General features: G+C 33.6%; 1 protein-coding gene across 1 annotated transcript in view; it reads left to right on the top strand.

Annotated features, from left to right (window-relative positions):
* LRP2 (LDL receptor related protein 2) overlaps window positions 1-19,384 on the top strand; it is a 237,659-nt gene that overhangs the window by 72,094 nt on the left and 146,181 nt on the right. Inside the window, exons 10-16 of the mRNA XM_051986217.1 lie at window positions 3,285-3,413; window positions 4,165-4,334; window positions 7,843-8,066; window positions 9,982-10,188; window positions 13,193-13,395; window positions 15,378-15,518; window positions 17,218-17,421. Coding sequence (XP_051842177.1) covers window positions 3,285-3,413; window positions 4,165-4,334; window positions 7,843-8,066; window positions 9,982-10,188; window positions 13,193-13,395; window positions 15,378-15,518; window positions 17,218-17,421 — 1,278 coding nt within the window. The remainder of the gene's footprint in view (window positions 1-3,284; window positions 3,414-4,164; window positions 4,335-7,842; window positions 8,067-9,981; window positions 10,189-13,192; window positions 13,396-15,377; window positions 15,519-17,217; window positions 17,422-19,384) is intronic.

The following is a 19,384-nucleotide window of genomic DNA, read 5'->3' on the forward strand; positions in this document are numbered from 1 at the left end:
CCTGGGAAGAAAAATAAAAATGCAAGCAGTTTACATTCATTTCCCAGTGTTCTTTCTTTGGGTGTAGCTGCTTCTGTCCATCCTTGATCAATTGAAACTGACTTAGATCTCTTTGTTGAAGAGATCCACTTCCATCCTCAAACAGTATCATTATTGAGGCATATAATGATCTCCTGGTTCTGTTCATTTCACTTAGCATCAGTTCATGTAAGTCTTGCCAGTCCTCTGTGTATTCATCCTGCTGGTCATTTCTTACAGAACAATAATATTCCATAACACTCATATACCACAATTTACTTAGCCATTCTCCAATTGATGGGCATCCATTTATTTTCCAGCTTCTAGCCACTACAAACAGGGCTGCCACAAACATTTTGGCACATACGGGTCCCTTTCCCTTCTTTAGTATCTCTTTGGAGTATAAGCCCAGTCAAACTTTTTTTTTTTAATGTGACCAGTCAGTTTTTAAAAATAAGGAAACCAATCAATTTTTATTTGACTTTTTTTCTCATATAAGAAGTATGCCAATAGAAATGCTTTTCCCTTTCTACTTGATTCCTTGAATTAGTCGATTCCTTGAATTACTTTAATGAACATGATCATGAAGAATGGCATAATGTAAAAAATAAACATTAACAAAGTCACACTTTTCCTTGATGGTTTCTTTGTGCTTTCAGATTCTGCAAGTTGGCTTTCGTCCTTTTATTTATAAATCAGGGCCCTCTTCTCATCTGGTAAAGATGCTAAATCTTTACTCCCTTCTTATTCTACTCATATTATTAATGATAAGACTTAGGAAGTTTTTCTTTCACTCATTCCCATGTCTTGTTTAGAAAACAAAACCTTATTCTACTGACTAAAAGTTGGACACTTTTTAATTAAAAAATTATTTTTAAGTAAGACAAAGCTTCCAAACATTTGTAGCCCAAGAGACATTAGGAATATTTGCTCTCAAAAATTCCTTGTCATATTGCACAATCTTCTGAAGCTTCTCCTTACTACTAGACTTCCCAGAATGATTCTTAACACTCAGCCAATCTCATGGTTCTTGTATTCAGAATCAGGTGGTGTCATGACCTGGAGATTTCTGTTGGAATGTCCTGTCCTTGCCTTTTAATTGGAGTGAATCTTTTGGCAGAAATTTTGGCAATTGTAAGCATGCTTAACAGAGCACAGAGAGGAGGTGGCCAAATAAAAGCTTTTTCTACCCTTGTTAATATTAGATACAGAATATCCAAATGGAATTTGAATGGTGTTGAGGAATTCCTAATTCTTTGAAAACAAATTTAATTCAATTCATTTAAATATTTATTAAGTACTTTCTATATTCAAAGCACAGTTCTAGATATTAGAAATACAGAGATTATATCAAAACAGGTTGCATTACTTCATTTCACATTCAAAGATGGGAGCTGACACAATCATCAAGTTGCCATCTATCAGAAATAACTAATGGGATGGCGGAATCTCTTGGCTTTTGTATGGTCGCTTGGCAGTGTAGTATCATTTACCTTCTGTTCCCTAAGCTTTACAGCATCTGAGGTAGATGTGACTTAACAAATACCATCTATTCATCTGAATCTAGACAACTGAATAATTAGTTGTGAAGATTTGGGGACTGGACCACCTCCTAAGGGAAGTCCTTAAAGGACTACTCCTTTGTAGGGTCTTGCCCCTATCTCTTTCTGATCTGTTATGAATTCTTGCTCTTGATTTGAATTTCCAGGAGGTTACAAAGGTGATTTGAGGTCTAAAAAATGGATTGGGGTGCCTCAACACCACTCTTGTGAGTTATAATTGTAAAGGATTAGATTTTTAAAATTCAAATGAGAAATAAATGGCAGAGGAGTGCAATAAGACACTGTAATCTGTAAATATCTTTGCAAGTTCATTTTACAAAAAACAAAACAAAACAAAAACTGTCTTTTTTTCTTAGAGTTGAAAGTAAACCAAAGAAGACTTTTCCAAATTGAACTGAAAAAATATTGTCTTTTTTTCAAAAGTAAAATATTGTTAATTGCTGCACCCCAATGGTCTATTCTAATTATATTTAGAAGATTTCAAATGAAATCTGATACACTCTGTAATGTTTGGGGTAGCTTTCTGGAGGTGCTCCAGATGGGCCTTGGTTTCAGCAGGATAGACATTACGAGAATGGTCAGGAATAGAGTCTAGAGTCTTTATTGTCTCCTTCACATCTCTTTTACAGTCTTGTCACAGTCTGATCTAGTCTCAGTCTGCATCTCTCCCAGTTTCTTCCTATAGTCTATTCACAATAAGTTGAGTAATCTTACGTTTTCTGGCTAGTACCAGAGTTCTCCTTTTCCCTGTAGTGTTTGTGAATGTCACACTGGTGGAAAATGACTTAGACCATTAATGGTCTTTGATTTTCTTTCTAAAGAAATTCTCATCTCAATATTTGCTCCCTTTAAGATGTCTTTCCAACTTCTATACTTGGTATTCTTTCAGTATTTAGGCATCCAGTCTGTCTTGGAATGTCATGTATTTGTTTATGATTTGTACTGTGATTGTTACATTGTCTATAATTTATTTTCTCAATCAGATTGTAAGTTCCTTGAATGTAGGAGCTCTGATTTCCTTTTCTTTTGTAAACTCCAGAAAACTTATTCCAATTTTTATCTACAAAATAGGTTCTCAGGAAATTCGAAATTAATTAGAGTCATAGTAGAATGGGTAAGACTTCTGATGGCCAAAGCTGTATTTGTTTTGCTTTTGTTTTTGCATCTCCAGTGTCTTGTACATTGTACATACCTAATAAATGTTTGCTGAATTAATTTGTGAATGACTAGTAAAATTATTTTTCATTATTTGGTCTTTTCTGTAATGCTATGGAAATTAGTTTTTGAATAGAAACTTTATCAAATGATGCCCTTTATTTAAGAAATAGATTTGTTTTAGGCTTTACTTTATTTTGAAATGAAGAATCCTCACAGAAATATAAGAATGTTGGAACTGACTTAAGAGAGACAGTGTTACTTGAATATGAGTCTCCTATATTTTGGAAAGTAATTGTCCTTGTGTTCACTGAAAAAAAAAACCCACTTTGAAAAACACATATGAGATGATATTTTCTTCTGTTTGATGGATGGCTTACCTTATATTATTGTGTCTCGTAAAAATTCTTTTTATGTAATTATATCCACATGCCTTTGATAGCATGAATTTTTTCTAGCTCCTGAATTGCCATCTGTATAAATTTTTCAAGGGTTCTCCAGGCAAATACTATGAAAAATGATGACAAACTTGTGTTTTCCATATGGTAGATTTTGATGATTGCAAGATGTGGGGTGTGTGTGATCAGATCTGTGAAGATCGCATTGGCCATCATCAGTGTCATTGTGTGGAGGGTTATGTCTTGGAACAACACCGGCATTGTCGAGCCAATGTTTCCTGTAAGTAAATGGCAGAGAAAATGTAACTGCCATCATCTTTTGACTATTCATATATTGATTATACTCTTTGTGAATTATCTATGACACTGACCTCCATTCTGTTAATTATTTATTTATCCTGTCTATAACTTACTTTGTATATATTTGTTTTTGTGTTATCACTCCCATTAGACTGTAAGCTTCTTAAGGGCAGGGACTATCTTTTGTTTCTTTATGTGTCCCTAGTACTTAACACAGTGCCTGGTACATGGTAGATGCTTAGTAGATGTTTATTGATTGATTGAGAAGATCTATATGATAGAGAAGATCCTTGGATTAGGATCTAAGGATTTTTGTTCTGACCTTGCTCCTGGCTCATCAGATGCTGGTTTCATCATTTGAAGCTCTTGAAAGAACAATGGAAATAGATAAAATAAACGAGGTGTCCATTATCCCAAATACCCCAATAGCTAGCAAGACATAATTTTGAACAAAGTTTCTCCCATGATTTTTAATCTGTTTTCCTCCACAAATTTTACCACCAAATCCATAGGGAAATCATTTTGTCTTTATGGGAGTAAATTTCTTCATTTCTAAAACGGGAATTACCAACCCTGTTTTTGTTTATCCTGTGAGTTTTATAGTGACTGAGGATAAGACAAGATGGGAGATGAGAAAGCCTTTTGAAAAGGAGAAAGAGTCATGAGAATGTCAGAAACTTATTTCTCCCTAATATATGCAACAAGTAATTTCTGTCTCCTTCCCCTTTTAGCTGGTGTAGCATCTCTTATTTTCTCCAATGGTCGGGACTTGTTAATTGGCGATATCCATGGAATGAGCTTCCGGACTCTGGTACAATCTCAGAATCGTGGAGTGGCTGTGGGTGTGGATTTTCATTTTTACTTGCATAAAATCTTTTGGACAGACACTGTACAAGATAAGGTAAGTAGAAATCTCAAGACTGGGCCCTGAGAAGGGAGTGGGACCTAGAACAGAATGTGTTGATAGCTTTTCATTTTTGAGAGTAGGTGCAGGCAGTGCCTTTGTTTTCTAACAAAAAAGGCCCTTGAGATATTTTATGTTAATCACCACCTTTTCTGTGCTATACTGTTACATGTGATACATTAAACAAAGCAGTCTATTATATGGATTAGTCTTGAGCAACTTTTAATTTTATTCGAAATGGAGTCCAAGAGCCTAATTAAGAGAAATAGTAGACATTCTTTCAAAACTAGTTAGATATTTAGTTGTAATTTTTTGAAACTTGATCACTTAAAATGTAAAAAGTGCTGTGCTTTTCTGGATGATAAAAATCAGATTTCACCTGTATCTTCTAAATGCAACTTGAATTGAGGATTGGATAACAAATATTGACAGTATTTACTTTAACAAGCCAATATTTTGTTACATAGTCTTATTTGGAAAATGAGTTGGATTTAATTTCAACTTTGAATAAGATGGCGGAGATTTTAAGAAATCAATTTGTGAAACTCCTTAAAGATAGGAGAGGTCTCTTTCTTCCCTTTGTCATTTCCCCCTATTTCCAATAGAGAATTCCAACACATTGTAATTATAGCTTCCTTAGAATTTGTAGGATGAGAATTTAGTCCAATTGTAATTCTGATTTACTTCAATAAGTAAAGGAGCCATGATGACTTCATTAGTGGGAGTTTTCCTCATCCTGATGTAGGCTGCATCTTCTCTCTACCTCAGTAGACAATATTCATGAATTGTGAGTGAAACAATTCTTTACCATTGGGCCACTCTCTTGTGAATAATCTCTAAAGAATAGGTGAGTTTGGCCCTTGGATGGCTGTCACAAGATTCATTCTTGGGTCTGTACCCAAAGCCTTCTAATTTGGTAATACAGGATTCAGAAATGGAACTCTGTTGAATTTTCAACAGATATTTGTTAAAGGATTTTAAAACAGACTCTCTCATTTTGCTAATGATGAAAATGAGGTCCACGGAGGCTGTGTCATGCTTAATGTCACATATTATTTAATACCTAGGTATCATTTAATACCTAGGATTCAAACTTTTTCTACTTTCTGCTGTGCCATAGAGGAATATTTGTTCTGGAATCAGGATTTGAATCCTGCCTTATTATTTTGTACCTTTGTGGTCTTGGATAAATAAATCACTTGGCTATAGTTTCCTTCTCTATGAAATGATGAGATTTGCCTAGATTAATTGCAGAAATTCAGAATTTGAAAGGCCTTCAGTGGACATCTAGTCCAACACATATAAAAATCTATAACATCTTGGACAAATGGTCATTCAAATTTAGTTTGAAGACCAGTGAAGGCTAACTCATTGTCTCCAAGCCAGTACATTTTCATTCTAAACTTATATTTCCCCTATTTTTACCAAAATATACTACTTGAAATAAACACAAAACATTTTTTTGTAGGAAGTGGTGATTTACAGTCTTAGGTCTTATGTCTTCTTTCCTTAGGCAAGAGCCACCTTGATGGTCCTGCATGGTTCAATTCAATTCAACAAATATTTATTGATTTATTGATTGTGCTTGGGACAACTTGGTGGTGCAGTGGATATAGTGCTGAATCAGGAGTCAGAAAGACTTATTTTCCTGCGTTCAAATCCAACCATAGACACTTACTAGCTGGGTGACTCTGACTAAGTTACTTAACCCTGCTTGCTTCAATTTCTTAATCTATAAAATGAAATGGAGAAGGAATTGGAAAACTAGTATCTCTGCCAAGAAAACCCCAAATTGGGTCATGAAGTGCTGGACACTGCTGAAGTGACATAAAATCACCAACACTGTGTACTTGTCACTGTAATTCTTGACCTGATTTCTTCTAGAGGTATATCTTATACTTCCTCTCATCTCTATGAGGGTAGGACTTCTAGAATTTTTTCTAACATCTAATCTTTGTTTTTTTCCTCTGGAGTCTTATCCATTATTTTAAAAGGAAATCATTCATTTCTTCGAGAGGTGTCTTTGCACAACCAGATTGGAATTTCTTAGATGTCTTCACTAGTTTCCACAAAAACTGAAGAGTGATATTATTGGGCACATTTTCCTGTTAGATGTATAGCAAAGACAGCTGAGAGGCTGCTTTCTGTAAATAATATTATAATAATGCTTTAGTACTTAGGTTGGTATATATGTGGGTCTCCTCTATCTTGGATGGGTTTTGTGAATTACTGTAACAGAAAAACAAAGGAAAAAAAAACAAAGACAAATTCCTGGTGTCCAACTTTCTGGTAACAAGGCACTCTGCCATTTGCCAGGCAAGTCCTTGGATGAGAGATACATATTCCTTTGCCAGGCATGCACTGGAAATCTTTCCAGCTTGGTAAAACCTGCCAGGCTTTGTTCTCTGCTGGCACAGTTTTTAAGAACCCAGGGTCACTTATATGCCATGATAAGATATTAGATGTAGAAATCAGTGATAAAAATACAACAGTAAGAAAAGTTCAAAATTCTTTTAGTTTGGCTTTTTAGAATCATGTTCTTATCCCTTGTTATCTAAAAAGTGTTGAAAAAAAGTAAAGATAGGATTTTCCCAGTTTTTCTTTTTGTTTAGATATTCTTTAAAACATAATTTGTTTTCCTCTTCTTGACAGTTCAGTTCAGTGTAGTACAATTATGAAACCACAGAATTTTGTTGAATTTCAAGTTCATATGAATGCTTTTTGCAAAAAGGATATTCTGTCTCTCAAGACACTGAATGACATAGATCCCATGGTTAGCTGTTCTTCAAAGGAAGAAGAGTTCTTTAGAACAAAAAACTAAAAACTCAGGGAGTGTCTGTCAAATGGGGAATAGTTAGACAAGTTATGGAATAAGAATGTAATGGAATAGTGTTGTGCCATAAGAAATCATGAAAGAGATGGTTTCACAGAAACCCAGAAAAACTTGTATGAGATGATGTAGGGTGAAATGAGCAGAACTAGGAGAATAATTTATGTGACAACAACATTATAAAGAGGAACTTTAAAAGGCTTATCAGTGCAATGATCAACCATAATTCCAGAAGAGCAGTGAAAAAGCCAGGTACTCACCTTCTGACCAAGAGGTGACAGATTCAAGATTCAGAATAAAAAGGTGCATTTTTTTTTTAGCAATGTGGAAATTTGCTTTACAAGGGTTTTGTCTTTTTTTTCCCTTACATGTAGGAGGTAAGAGAGTGAAGGAATTTAAGGATAGGCTTTTCCCTCCCTCCCCAAAAGAAAAGATGTCATTGAAGCATTTTAAAAAGAAATAAAGGAAGCCCAGAAACAATTACAGACAAGTAGGACAGTTCAATTGTATAGTGAAAAAAAAGAAAGGAAGATGTACATAACTGAGATTCATATGATCATATACATTCTTTATTTTCTGTTATATATATATGAAATAGCCTATTTTATGATGATTATTAAATTCAGAATTAAAATAAAACTAAATTTAAAAAAAGAACTCATGTTTTTCTTGCAGGTTTTTTCAGTTGACATTGATGGTGCAAATATCCAGGAAGTTCTAAATGTTTCTGTTGACACACCTGAGAACCTAGCTGTCGATTGGGTTAATAATAAACTCTATGTAGTAGAGACCAGCGTCAATCGAATAGACATGGTGAATTTGGATGGAACAAATAGGGTCACCCTTATTACAGAAAATTTGGGAAATCCTAGGGGAATTGCACTTGATCCAACTGTTGGGTAAGTTGCATAGGTATAACTTCAAAGTCTATATTTTTAGTCTTATTTTCCCCTCAGTGTACTTAATTCAATGATATTTCAATAAATGCAGAATGGAGATATAATTTGAAGAAAGAACAGAAAATAAAAAAAACATTATTGGGTATTGCATTGGAAAATATCAGCCTGTAATTTTAGATTCTTTCAAAATTAGAGGAATTAATATTGTATATTTCTAGAGAAGAGGAACTGTTCTTTAAATATCTTTCTTAAGGACCTAGCATAGTGTTTTGCACACAGTAGTTGTTTGATAAATATTTGTTTTGTTTATATTAATTGAATCAGTCTAAACATAATGGCTTCATCTGGTTTTTTCTTCTTTCCTGTGGAAAAAAAAAGACATATTTTCAATCTTTCCCCTATAGGAAAGACCCCAAATGAGTCTTTATTGACAGCATTTACCCTCATTATCTATTCCTGATTGTAAAAATAGCCGCTGTTTCTTCTCATAGTTAACAAAAATTTTGGCATTAAATGGCAGATAAAGAAAGTAACTGGATTAGTATGTTGAAGTGTGACAATCCAGGTTGCAAACATTTTTCACAAATCCTTAGTTTTATAAAAGTTGTACTTAGCCTGAAAATATTGATTTTATTCTACCTGAGGATATTTCCTTTTAACCTAAAAGACATCCTTGCTGCCATATATTGTTGAACAGTTACTAAAAAAACACAAGCTTTTGTGTAAGACAAATGAACACTTACTGAATTCTCACTATACACATATTTGCACAAATACTATATACTTAAAAAAACTAGAAGACTATATTCAATTCTCTTTGGCCCTTAGCATTAATTTCTATTACCCTGCTGCCTAATTTCTTTCTGATGCTAGCTTTTAGGGGCTTGATTTATATTATGATTATTTAATAGTTAAATTGAAAATATTTGACTAAATTTGATTATCAGGCACTTTGAAAAGTCATATGTGAACAAAGATATATATATATAGTAAGCACTCTAAGAATAGTATTTCACCTCTTTGGGATAAATACTTTTTGAGAGAACACATTGAGAGTACTGTAGAATCAAATTAGTATTGTATCTCAAAGCATGCTTACTATTACTGATAAATATTATGTGAAATGATTTCTAACATGAATATGTCATTGACCTCATAAATGATGGCACCATCTTTTAATACATAATTAAGATCGATTCTATTTGATATGTTAATAGCAAATGTTTTGTATTCCAATCATTTTCATGGTGGTGAACAAACTCAGGAAAGGTGATATATTGTAAAGTTTTAAAGTTTAAATTGTTCCTAATTTCTACAAATGAAATCTCCACATAGGACACTTTTCTCTCTCATGGGGCTTTGCTATCCAATAACAAGATCAATTAAAGTATTCTTTTCCCTTTGTGGTGGGGTATGGTGTTGATAAGTTTAATTTCGAAGTTATAATCTTGGACAACATTCAAGACAGAAGGAAAATGTTTTATAGGATGCTATATTGAGGTAAAAAAAATCACCTACTGTACTTTATGAAGTGCTGGTTTTCTCAGTAAAAAAGGAGAATTCTAGGTTGCAACATGGAAAGTGTGGAGAAAATATAGTTCATTATATATGATTGCTATACCTGGGAATAGCCTAACAGATTTATATATTTCCATAGTTGGACCAGAGGAATTGTCTTTTCTGATTAACCCCTCACTGTTTCTGTTATTCTGATACATTCTTTGCTCTACTGCTTTAGATCTTGAACCCTCTTGTTTCCTGGGAAAAAATTCTCACCAGTCTTTAGATGCACTATGCAATAAAACCAGCCTTTCAGAACATGTTAAGGATGATAAAATGATGTGAGAATTCCCTAGGAAACACACTTTCTATGTAAACCTGTAAAATAGTTTCTTTTATCTTTTTTTCTTTGTAGTTATTTATTTTTCTCAGACTGGGATAGTCTTTCTGGGGACCCTAAGGTGGAAAGGGCCTTCATGGATGGCACCAACCGTCAAGATTTGATAAAAACAAAGCTGGGATGGCCTGCTGGGATAACTCTGGATATTATATCAAAGCGAGTTTACTGGGTCGACTGCCGGTTTGATTACATTGAGACTGTAACTTATGATGGACTTCAAAGGTTGGAATGCTTTTTTAAAATGACTTTACACATGGGGGTGAGTGCAGGTAACAGAGGAAAAGATGAGGCAGGAAAATCACAAAATTAAAATATCGCTCAGTTGGTTGCCTTTATAATTGCATTTGTATGAAATAACCTACACTGAAACTGTAAATCATATTGCATACCACCCATTGCATTTATTGGCATTCCTACTTGACCCTTTTTCTTTTTAATGCCTCTTATGGTTAGTTCTAAATAATCTTTTTATTTTATTTTTCTTCTGCTTTTCCCCTCCCCGTCTATTTATTCTGCTCCTAGAATCTTCATATTTGTTTAAATTTTTTGAGATTCAGGAAATCCTGAACCTGTATATCCTGTTATATGTCCTTTATTCAAGGGATGACTTTTGATCTAGAGTTCTCAAATAGGAAACACTAAGTGGAAACATTTGAATGGAAAATATAGCATACTTTCTTTATTCTTTTCTTTAGAATGTTTGCATTAGAACTAGTTGTAAATTTATTAAGATTAATAATAGTATAGACCCTTTCTTTGTACTCCCCAAACTGTATTTAATATTTATTTTCTTCCTAGACAAAGAAAAAATTCTTTTCCAGGACCGTAAAAATATGTTGGCTAACATTCTTTTTTATTGTTTTATTGATTTTTTCCTTTTGTTTGCATCTACAAAAAATGCAAATATCTAACTCACCTTTCAATTAATATTTCCAAGTGTATTTTTCAGAATTCTTGCTACAAATAGCATGTTCTAACATATTAATAGGATAGCTTTTGTATTCTTCATTTGTCAACTAGTTGTTTTTGCCGTTGTTTATGCCACTTAAGTATTTTGTTCTAAGGTCACAGGTTTGGAAAACATAAAAAGCCTTTTGCTTGGATGTAAATGGTATTTTGCCTGTGAAGTAATCTCACAGTGGTGCTCAAAGTCACCAGTAAATCTTGCTCTGCTAGTGGCTAGATCAGAGAAATCAGGGGTTTGGGAAAGGAACTATCTTTATCATTCACATAGGAGCTCCTGAAACACTGAATGTATTTAAATGTATCCTTCTAAAATATTTAAGGTGTCACTTTAACTAGTGGCTTAGGCTTTTTTTTTTTTCACTCCCCTGGATATTTTCAACTTAGTATAAAAAACCAAAAAAAACTCTTCCTTGTTCCTAAACTTTTAAGTTTAAACTGGTTTTGTTCTTTTGTCTCAAAATCCTTTCTTTTTGGACAAAATACACATGAAAAAGATTATCCTGTGCATATTTCTTCTTCTTATTTTTTTTTTTTTTTGCTAAGGCAGTTGAGATTAAATGACTTGTCTAGGGTCACACAACTGGTAAGTGTTAAGTATAGGAGGCTGGATTTGAACTCGGGTCCTTCTGATTTCAAGGCCTGTTGCTCTATCTGCTGCATCACTTAGCTATCCCTTGTGCATATTTCTAAATTTCCCAGGATTTTTCCCTGGTCCCAAACTAGGACTTTGGTCTTAGTGAATCAAAAGATACTTAGAGCTGATATTTCTTATCCCCAAAGATTTTCATCTATCTTGTTTTTCTCATTAAGCCTCAGTTCTCAGGACGAGAGATGAAAAATGGAGCTCAGAGATGATCTAATTCAACCCTTTTCTATTACAGATAAGAAGCCCAGCTTATTAGGCACAGAGCCAGAATTCTAATTTAGTCCCTCTGACACCAAACCCAACTTTTCTCTTTTCATCTTAAGATGCTCTTGTCATGCCTTTTCTATATTTCTTAACTTTGATTTAACTGTCATAACTGACTTAAATCATTTTTAAAAAGTAACCTTATAGTTCACTGAGAAAAAGTCATAGCAATTGTTCCATAAAGTGAACTGAAATTCTCAATCAAAAATCTTATGTGAAAACAGTTATATTCTAAATATTTTTAGTATTTTTTTGTCATTATTATTTTTGGTAAGGCATTTGGGGTTAAGTGACTTGCCCAGAGTCACACAGCTAATGTTAAGTGTCTGAGGCTGAATTTGAATTAAGGTCCTCCTGACTTCAGGGCTGGTGCTGTATGCAGTGTGCCATCTAACTGTCCCAAGTTTTTTTTTTTTTAATATTATTTTAAGCCCCTTAACAACTTTTTGTTATACTTTTTTATGTTGTCCACATCATCTTTGAATTTTATCAAGCCATCCTGTTTTGCTTGTGAAACAATACAATCTTTTTTTCCTCTTAAAATTTCAACTACTTATTTGTTGTTGTTCAGTCATTTTTAGTTATAGCTGACTTTGTGACCCCAGTTGGGGTTTTCTTGACAAAGATTCTGGAGAAGTTTGTTATTTGCTTCTCCAGCTCATTTTATAGATGAGGAGACTGAAGCAGATAGGGTCAAGTGACTTGCTTAGTCACACACTAAGTGTCTGAAGCCATATTTGAACTCAGGAAGAGAGGTTTTCCTGACTCCAGGACTGGCACTACCCACTTACCATTTAACTTTCCCAACTACCTAACGGCGTTAAAAATCATTTTCATCTTCCAGTTTTCTCCTACCTTACTGATGTTGGAAATTCATCTTTCATCTTTTCATCTAAGGTCGACTATTTGATTTCCTTGATTCAACAGTTGAGCAGGGACAATGAATCTATGTATGGAAATGCACGTATGGCACAGACCAAACAAGCGAATAAAACCTTAGATTGAGAGTCAGTATACTGCATTCATATCTTAATTCTTATTAATCAAATGACTTTGGCCAAATCACTTAATCTTCCTTATCTATAAAAAGAGAGTAGACATATTAATTCAATCAATTTAGAGTGTTACATAAGGTTCAAAGAAGATAATGTATTTAAAAAGCTTTAAAAATGTCAATATATATGTAAATGTGTGTTATTGTTATAATATATAGTCTGTTTTTAGCCAGGGTTTAGATATTGTTCATTGAATATATTTTCTGTTAATTTATGTATTTAAAAATTAACAAATGTCTTGAATTTAATGTGTTTTTAATGAATAAATATATATATATTGTATTTTTTATAACAGGAAGACAATAGCTCATGGGGGAGCCATAATTCCTCATCCCTATGGAATAAGTCTGTTTGAACACAATGTGTTCTTTACGGATTGGACAAGATTAGCAGTGATGAAGGCGAATAAATTTTCAGAATCCAATCCACAGATTATCTACCAGTCCTCCTTGAGGCCCTATGGAGTGACCATTTACCATGCTCTCAGACAGCCCTATGGTAAGCCTAAATGGAATGAAAAATGGAGTGTTTGTTATTGGAAATAGTTTTAAAAAGTTTATTTGTAAACTTTTGGAGGTTTTTAGTAAATGATACTATGTGATTTATGATGCTTATAATGCTGGGTGACCTAGAGACCAGAAAGTGCCTAATTATTGTCTTTGGTATTTGAAGACAACACTGCTGATAATGAATGAGTATTCTAAGAGAAGCCAACATGTGAGCTATTATCTTTCCTCCATTGAATATGGTGCTTCTAAATCACTTGTCAATGGGTCTCCAGTCATATAGTATTTACTATTTATGATCCTGTCTTTTCATTTTACAAAGGAAAGGAGTATTTTAGATTGTTTTTTAATGCTAGGTTTATCTGCTGGATTCATTCTAAAAGTGTGAACAATATACATGCAAAAAAGTAAATGGAAAACATGTATGAAATGGAAACTAGTAAAATTTTTTTGGGCAAGAGAGAGCACTAGCAATTGGGAAGACGGGGAAGGAAGGAGGAAACAATAAAGATAGACGTCCTGTAGGAGATGTCACTTGATTTGAGCTATGAAGTAGGGATTCTGTGAAATAGGTTTGAAGGGAGAACATCCCAAGTTTGTGATGTCACATATGGGAAATTTACTTATAGCAATCCTTGCCTAGGTTACATGGCTTTTAGCTGAGCTTTCAGGATATCTCATTATACATGCATCTACTACACACACATATAAAATATAATTTTATATATGTATATATATATATGTGCATACACATATTTTTCTATTCTGTTTATGGCTTAAATAGGCTATTAAGAAAATAAAAAGGACTTTTAATGATGTAAATGATGATTTAGAAAAGACAAATTTTGTTTTAAATTATCTTTCTAAGATTTTTTTTTCTTAATTGAGCAAGAAAGAACTTTACAGGAATGAATGGAACAGATTTTTAAAAAGCAAACATATTGAAATTTAGACCCTTAGAATTATGCCTGAAAAAGGTCACATGGGATACCATATACTTTTTACATAATGCTGCTGTTGCTGAAAATATTTTTGAAGCTGCTGTTTGGAATTTCTTTCAGAGTTGCATAGGGAAGAACAGAAGAAAGAAGGAAACAAGCATTTATTAAGCATTATTGTGTATCAGGGAAAATTTTTTAAATTTCTCATTTGATTTACATTGAAAGCCTGTGAGGTAGAAGCTATTATTATCATTTTCATTTTACAGTTGAGGAAACTGGGGTTGAGATTAAGTGATTTGCCCAGGGCCACACAACTAATATGTCTCTGTGGTTATATTTTTCCTGCTACCATTCCAGTGCTCTATTCACTGCTCTACCAAGCTGCCTCTAAGAGAGAATGTAATCATCAATCTTCACAATGCCATTGTTTTAACCATAAATTCTGTTAGATTAATCACTTATTTACCAGACTTACATCTGAATGACCCATGGATATTTTCTTGTCTTCCCCTCCCCCCTCTCCATGGATATTTATACAAGTCAAATTCACCCTCCAAGATTTTCTGCCATATAAGAGATTCAGAAGAAAGTGTCACATATCTTAAAAGCAAAGAATTTCTAAGTAAACCTTTGAAAACAATTTGGCAGAGTTGTGAAGCAGCTGAAGTAATAGTATACCTTCTGAGATATTACCTCCTATTTTGAAAGGGATAATATTAATTTGGATATATAAATTGTGGGATATTTATTAAAAATCCTTCACATTCTTTCAAAGTCATGATTCATATTTAGGTGCAGAAATGGGAAAAAATTAACTTTAGTTTTTAGAAAGAAAATAATCTTTTAAATTAAGTTTTGTTCTATTCATTTGTATCTCTGGCTCTAAGTTTAGAGAGTTGCACATAAGGGTACTTTAAAAAAACTTAATGACTGCTGAATTGTATTTAATTGAATTTTTGGAAAAATATAAAAATCAATATGTTAATGACAGGAGAATACTTGGTAATTAATCATACCTGACTTCCCCTTTTAGTAAGGAATCCTTGTGGGAATAACAATGGAGGATGTGACCAGGTGTGTGTCCTTAGTCATAGAACTGATAATGATGGCTTGGGCTATCGTTGCAAATGCATCCTGGGATTTGACTTACATCCTGATGGAAGACGTTGCATTGGTAAGAAAAATACTATGGCTGGTCTTATCAATCAGCCCAAACACTAAAATGATCCAGGTGTCCATGCTCTTTCCTGCCTATCAAATGACATTTTTTTTTTTTTTTTTGGCTGGGATGGTTTTCCTTTGCTTCTTTGTCTCTGTCTCTCTGTTTCTCTCTCTGTGTGGCTTTTCCTTCCTTCTTTCCTTCTTAATGTTTCTTTCTTCCTTTTTTCTTTTTAGAACTCAATATGATCTTTATAGAACATAATAAGCCAGGTGCACTGTGGGCCTTTAGGAGATAATAATTGTTGCTTTAAGTAGAGTCTAAAGTGTGGGTTTCTACCTTGTTCGGTTTCCCATGTAATCCAGTTATTTTAGACTTTAATTTTTCTTCCCCTCTTAACTCTCTAGTTCTATCTGATGACATATTACACTCCCTCTTGGACTTCCCTCTTGGATTTAAAAAGAAAAACTGGCTATGAATAACGCAAAAATGAAATTCTGAATGTTTTAAGTTGAGGTTCTTCTCTCTAATTAGCTTAACTTCGAATTTAGTTGTCCCTTCTTACTACCCATCTTAACTTTACCTCAAAAAGTTCTCTATATTTTTAATAGCGTCTCTTAATCAATTAATGATATTTCTTGGAAAATTGGATCAATTTTTACCTAATTAAGGTCTTTCAAAGTCTTTGCTCCTTTGAGACGAAACATATATCCTTTCAACTTAATTCTTATCTTATCAATTCTCACTCCAGAGATTCCCTTTGAAGTTGCCAATTGTGATTTTTGGCTTTATTGCTACCTTGACAGATCCTAAAATTTAGGGTCTGTCACTCCTTCCCCATGGTGGAAGACTGGGCTTCATTGTAGTTGTCCTCAGATAGCTCAGCTAATATGTCGACTATTTTTGGATTCAAAGAAAAATATTTGTAATATCCTTAAAATTAGGTGCTGAACTACTTACCTTTTTAATTCTCATTCTCTTTCTCTCTCTCTCATTTTGTCCCACTGACTATAAATTGCATCTCCTGCCCTAAACCTAGCATTCCTTTTTTCTGTCTCTCTTCTTCTGTCTTCCTGTTCTATGCTACCTTTTTCTTTTATCCCCAGGTTAAAAAAAGCTTTTATTCAATGACTTGCCACATTTTGCATTTCTTCAATTCTTTTTCTTGCTGCTATTGCTGATGCCCAGTATCTCAGTACAGTTTCTGGCATGGGGGCCTTCACAGAGGACAACTAGAAAAAATGTGCTGAGAAATGGATTTTATAGATGGTTTTTGAAGAGATTCCTGGGGAATTTCATGGAACTTGTGAATGGCTATATTCATGTAACATAGTGGTAGAATCCTTTCTAAAAGATGTTTCAAATAGAGACTTCATAGGAAGAAATGGCAGGTGGGAAATATGTTTTCTTCCTAGCTGGTTCCTTTTCCTTTTCCTTTGTTCCTTTGTTTTTCTAACACTATCACATTAATTTAAATCTATGTCTGAAACCCTTTGACCACATATTGTTATATTTTACTGCTAATGTCTTGTTTTCTGCTTTTCCTTTCTTTTTTCCCTTCTTTCCAACTATTTTCTATTCAAATTAATTTTGATTTTCACACTAACATGAAAATTATGGAAAAGACACTTTATGTATATCCATTTATTTGGGAATTATTTTTATGTTGAAGATGCCATTAAAAAATTAAACTTTTTTTTAATAATCTTTGTAGCTGTGCGGCAGTTTCTGCTCTTTTCATCCCAATTGGCAGTGCGTGGGATCCCATTCAACCTCTCTACCCAGGAAGATGTCATCATTCCAGTGACAGGGAGCCCTTCCTACTTTGTTGGAATTGATTTTTATGCACAGGAAGACACTATTTTTTTTTCTGATACAACAAAGGATATTATTTACAAACAAAAAATTGATGGCACAGGTAGGATATAATCAATTTCTTTAAATCCTCTGAAATATTTTAGCTAGAGAAATTTTTATGGTAATTAAGTTAATAAGCTCTGGTTTACTTCTTAGCTTGATACTCCAATATCTTTGGTAAAATGGAATTTGACCAAGAGAAAAGTATCAGTAGATGCACTCATTAAAACAAACGAAAATATAATGAATACTTTCCCTTTATTTTGAAAGCTAAATATGTGCAGATGATAATTCACTATCATCTTCTCCAATCAGGAAATCAAACATAAAGTTTCTCCCTTGAGCATAATGCCTGAAATCAGTGTAAGGATACTAGTCTATATTCAAGAATGTTTGTAGATGATTTTCTCTTAGTTCCATTTAAAAGCAATAGACTACCTATGTTTTAAGTTAGAAGTAAATCCATGAAGTTGGAATTAAAGATTAATTACTTGTAAGCATTCATTTACATAAAATACAATAAGGTCTCTGTTATTTGTCATGTAAGCCTTTTGAGTCATAATATAATAAATTATTTTAAATCTAATTTTGGTTTTAAATGCAGTTGATTGTATTCAAATTTTCTGAAAAAAGGTAATCTATATATTATCATTATTAATTATCATTATACAAGATGGTTGGATTAACCAATATACTCTAGCAAAAGCATTGAGTAGTAAAAAGAACAGTAGACTTGAAGAGCTCTTCATGGTATATACTAGCTCTGGATTAGGCAGCTTACTTCCCATCTTTGATGTCCAGTTTTTTCATCTGTAAAAGGGAGAGAATAAATGTTATTAGCTAACTCATGAAGTTGTAAGAAAATTAGATAACAGCAAAGTACTTTGTAAATCTTAAAATGATTAGCATTCATCAAATATCAAATATAAAGTTATTGTGTTTTCACATAAGCATATATACATTTCTTGCTTGAGAGAACTAGAGCTGATTTTATCATGCTTAGGTAGCTCTGATGAAACTCAGCTGCAAGAAACTGTGGCAAAAAAGCTGTTTAGATTTCCTAGTCTCTTGCATGGACAGTTTGGTGGATAAGAGGTATGACTTTGTAGTTAGGAACTTCAAGTGTTGCCTTTGAGACAGACTAGCTGTATGAATTTAGGTAAGTCACTTGACTTCTCAGATAATTCTTTGTGATCATAAATTGCACATATTACATGCATCGATAAAAAAAATTTCTACTCTTGAAGTTGTTCACATTGATGAAATCATGTTCAAACCAAACCAATCTCTTCAACATTAACCCTAGTATACAAAATAATACCATAAAGAATGGTGTTCTATTAATGTTATATGATTTTTAAGAGAAGTTCGAATCCGCTTTTATAAATGACACTCTCAGGCTCAGTTCAAGTAAAGGTAAAATTTAATTATACAATGCACGGAATAGAATGCTTGCAATAACAACACATACAGCAAATAATATACAAGAGGCAAAGAATAATAAGGATTATGATTAGAATAGCAGAGAAAGAGAGGGAATACATTACTCAGTACGATCGAGGGAGCTTCAACTCTAATTGGACGGCTGGGAAGGCCCCGATATTTCAGCCTGTGAATCTCGATCGGGAAAGTCCTAGGCAGATCGTCATCTCCATAGGTGAGGCTTCAAAGTGGAGAATGCTTTGCCGACTCTTTATAGGGGTCCAAACAAAGAAGGCTTTGGGCCAAATGAAGACCTCATCTAAGACAAGGACGCACCAACTAGGGCTCCAGGTGGTTATAATCAAATGTTGCATTGATAAGGGGGCCAGTCCTTATCAACAGCAACAGTTCCAAGGAGTGGCGAGTTCCTGGAATCATATAATTGGAGCTAAAACACAAGTGGTACATGCCTGTCTTATAGATTAAAAAGGAAAGAGTTGAAATATATGTTCTTATGGGTCAAGGAACGGTCAGGTTTTCATAGGAGAAGGAGTTAAAATATATGCTCTTGGGGTGAGAGAGTAGTCAAGTCCTCACAGGGG

The sequence above is a fragment of the Antechinus flavipes genome, chromosome 3, assembly GCF_016432865.1.
Source record: "Antechinus flavipes isolate AdamAnt ecotype Samford, QLD, Australia chromosome 3, AdamAnt_v2, whole genome shotgun sequence".
Lineage (NCBI taxonomy): Eukaryota > Metazoa > Chordata > Mammalia > Dasyuromorphia > Dasyuridae > Antechinus > Antechinus flavipes.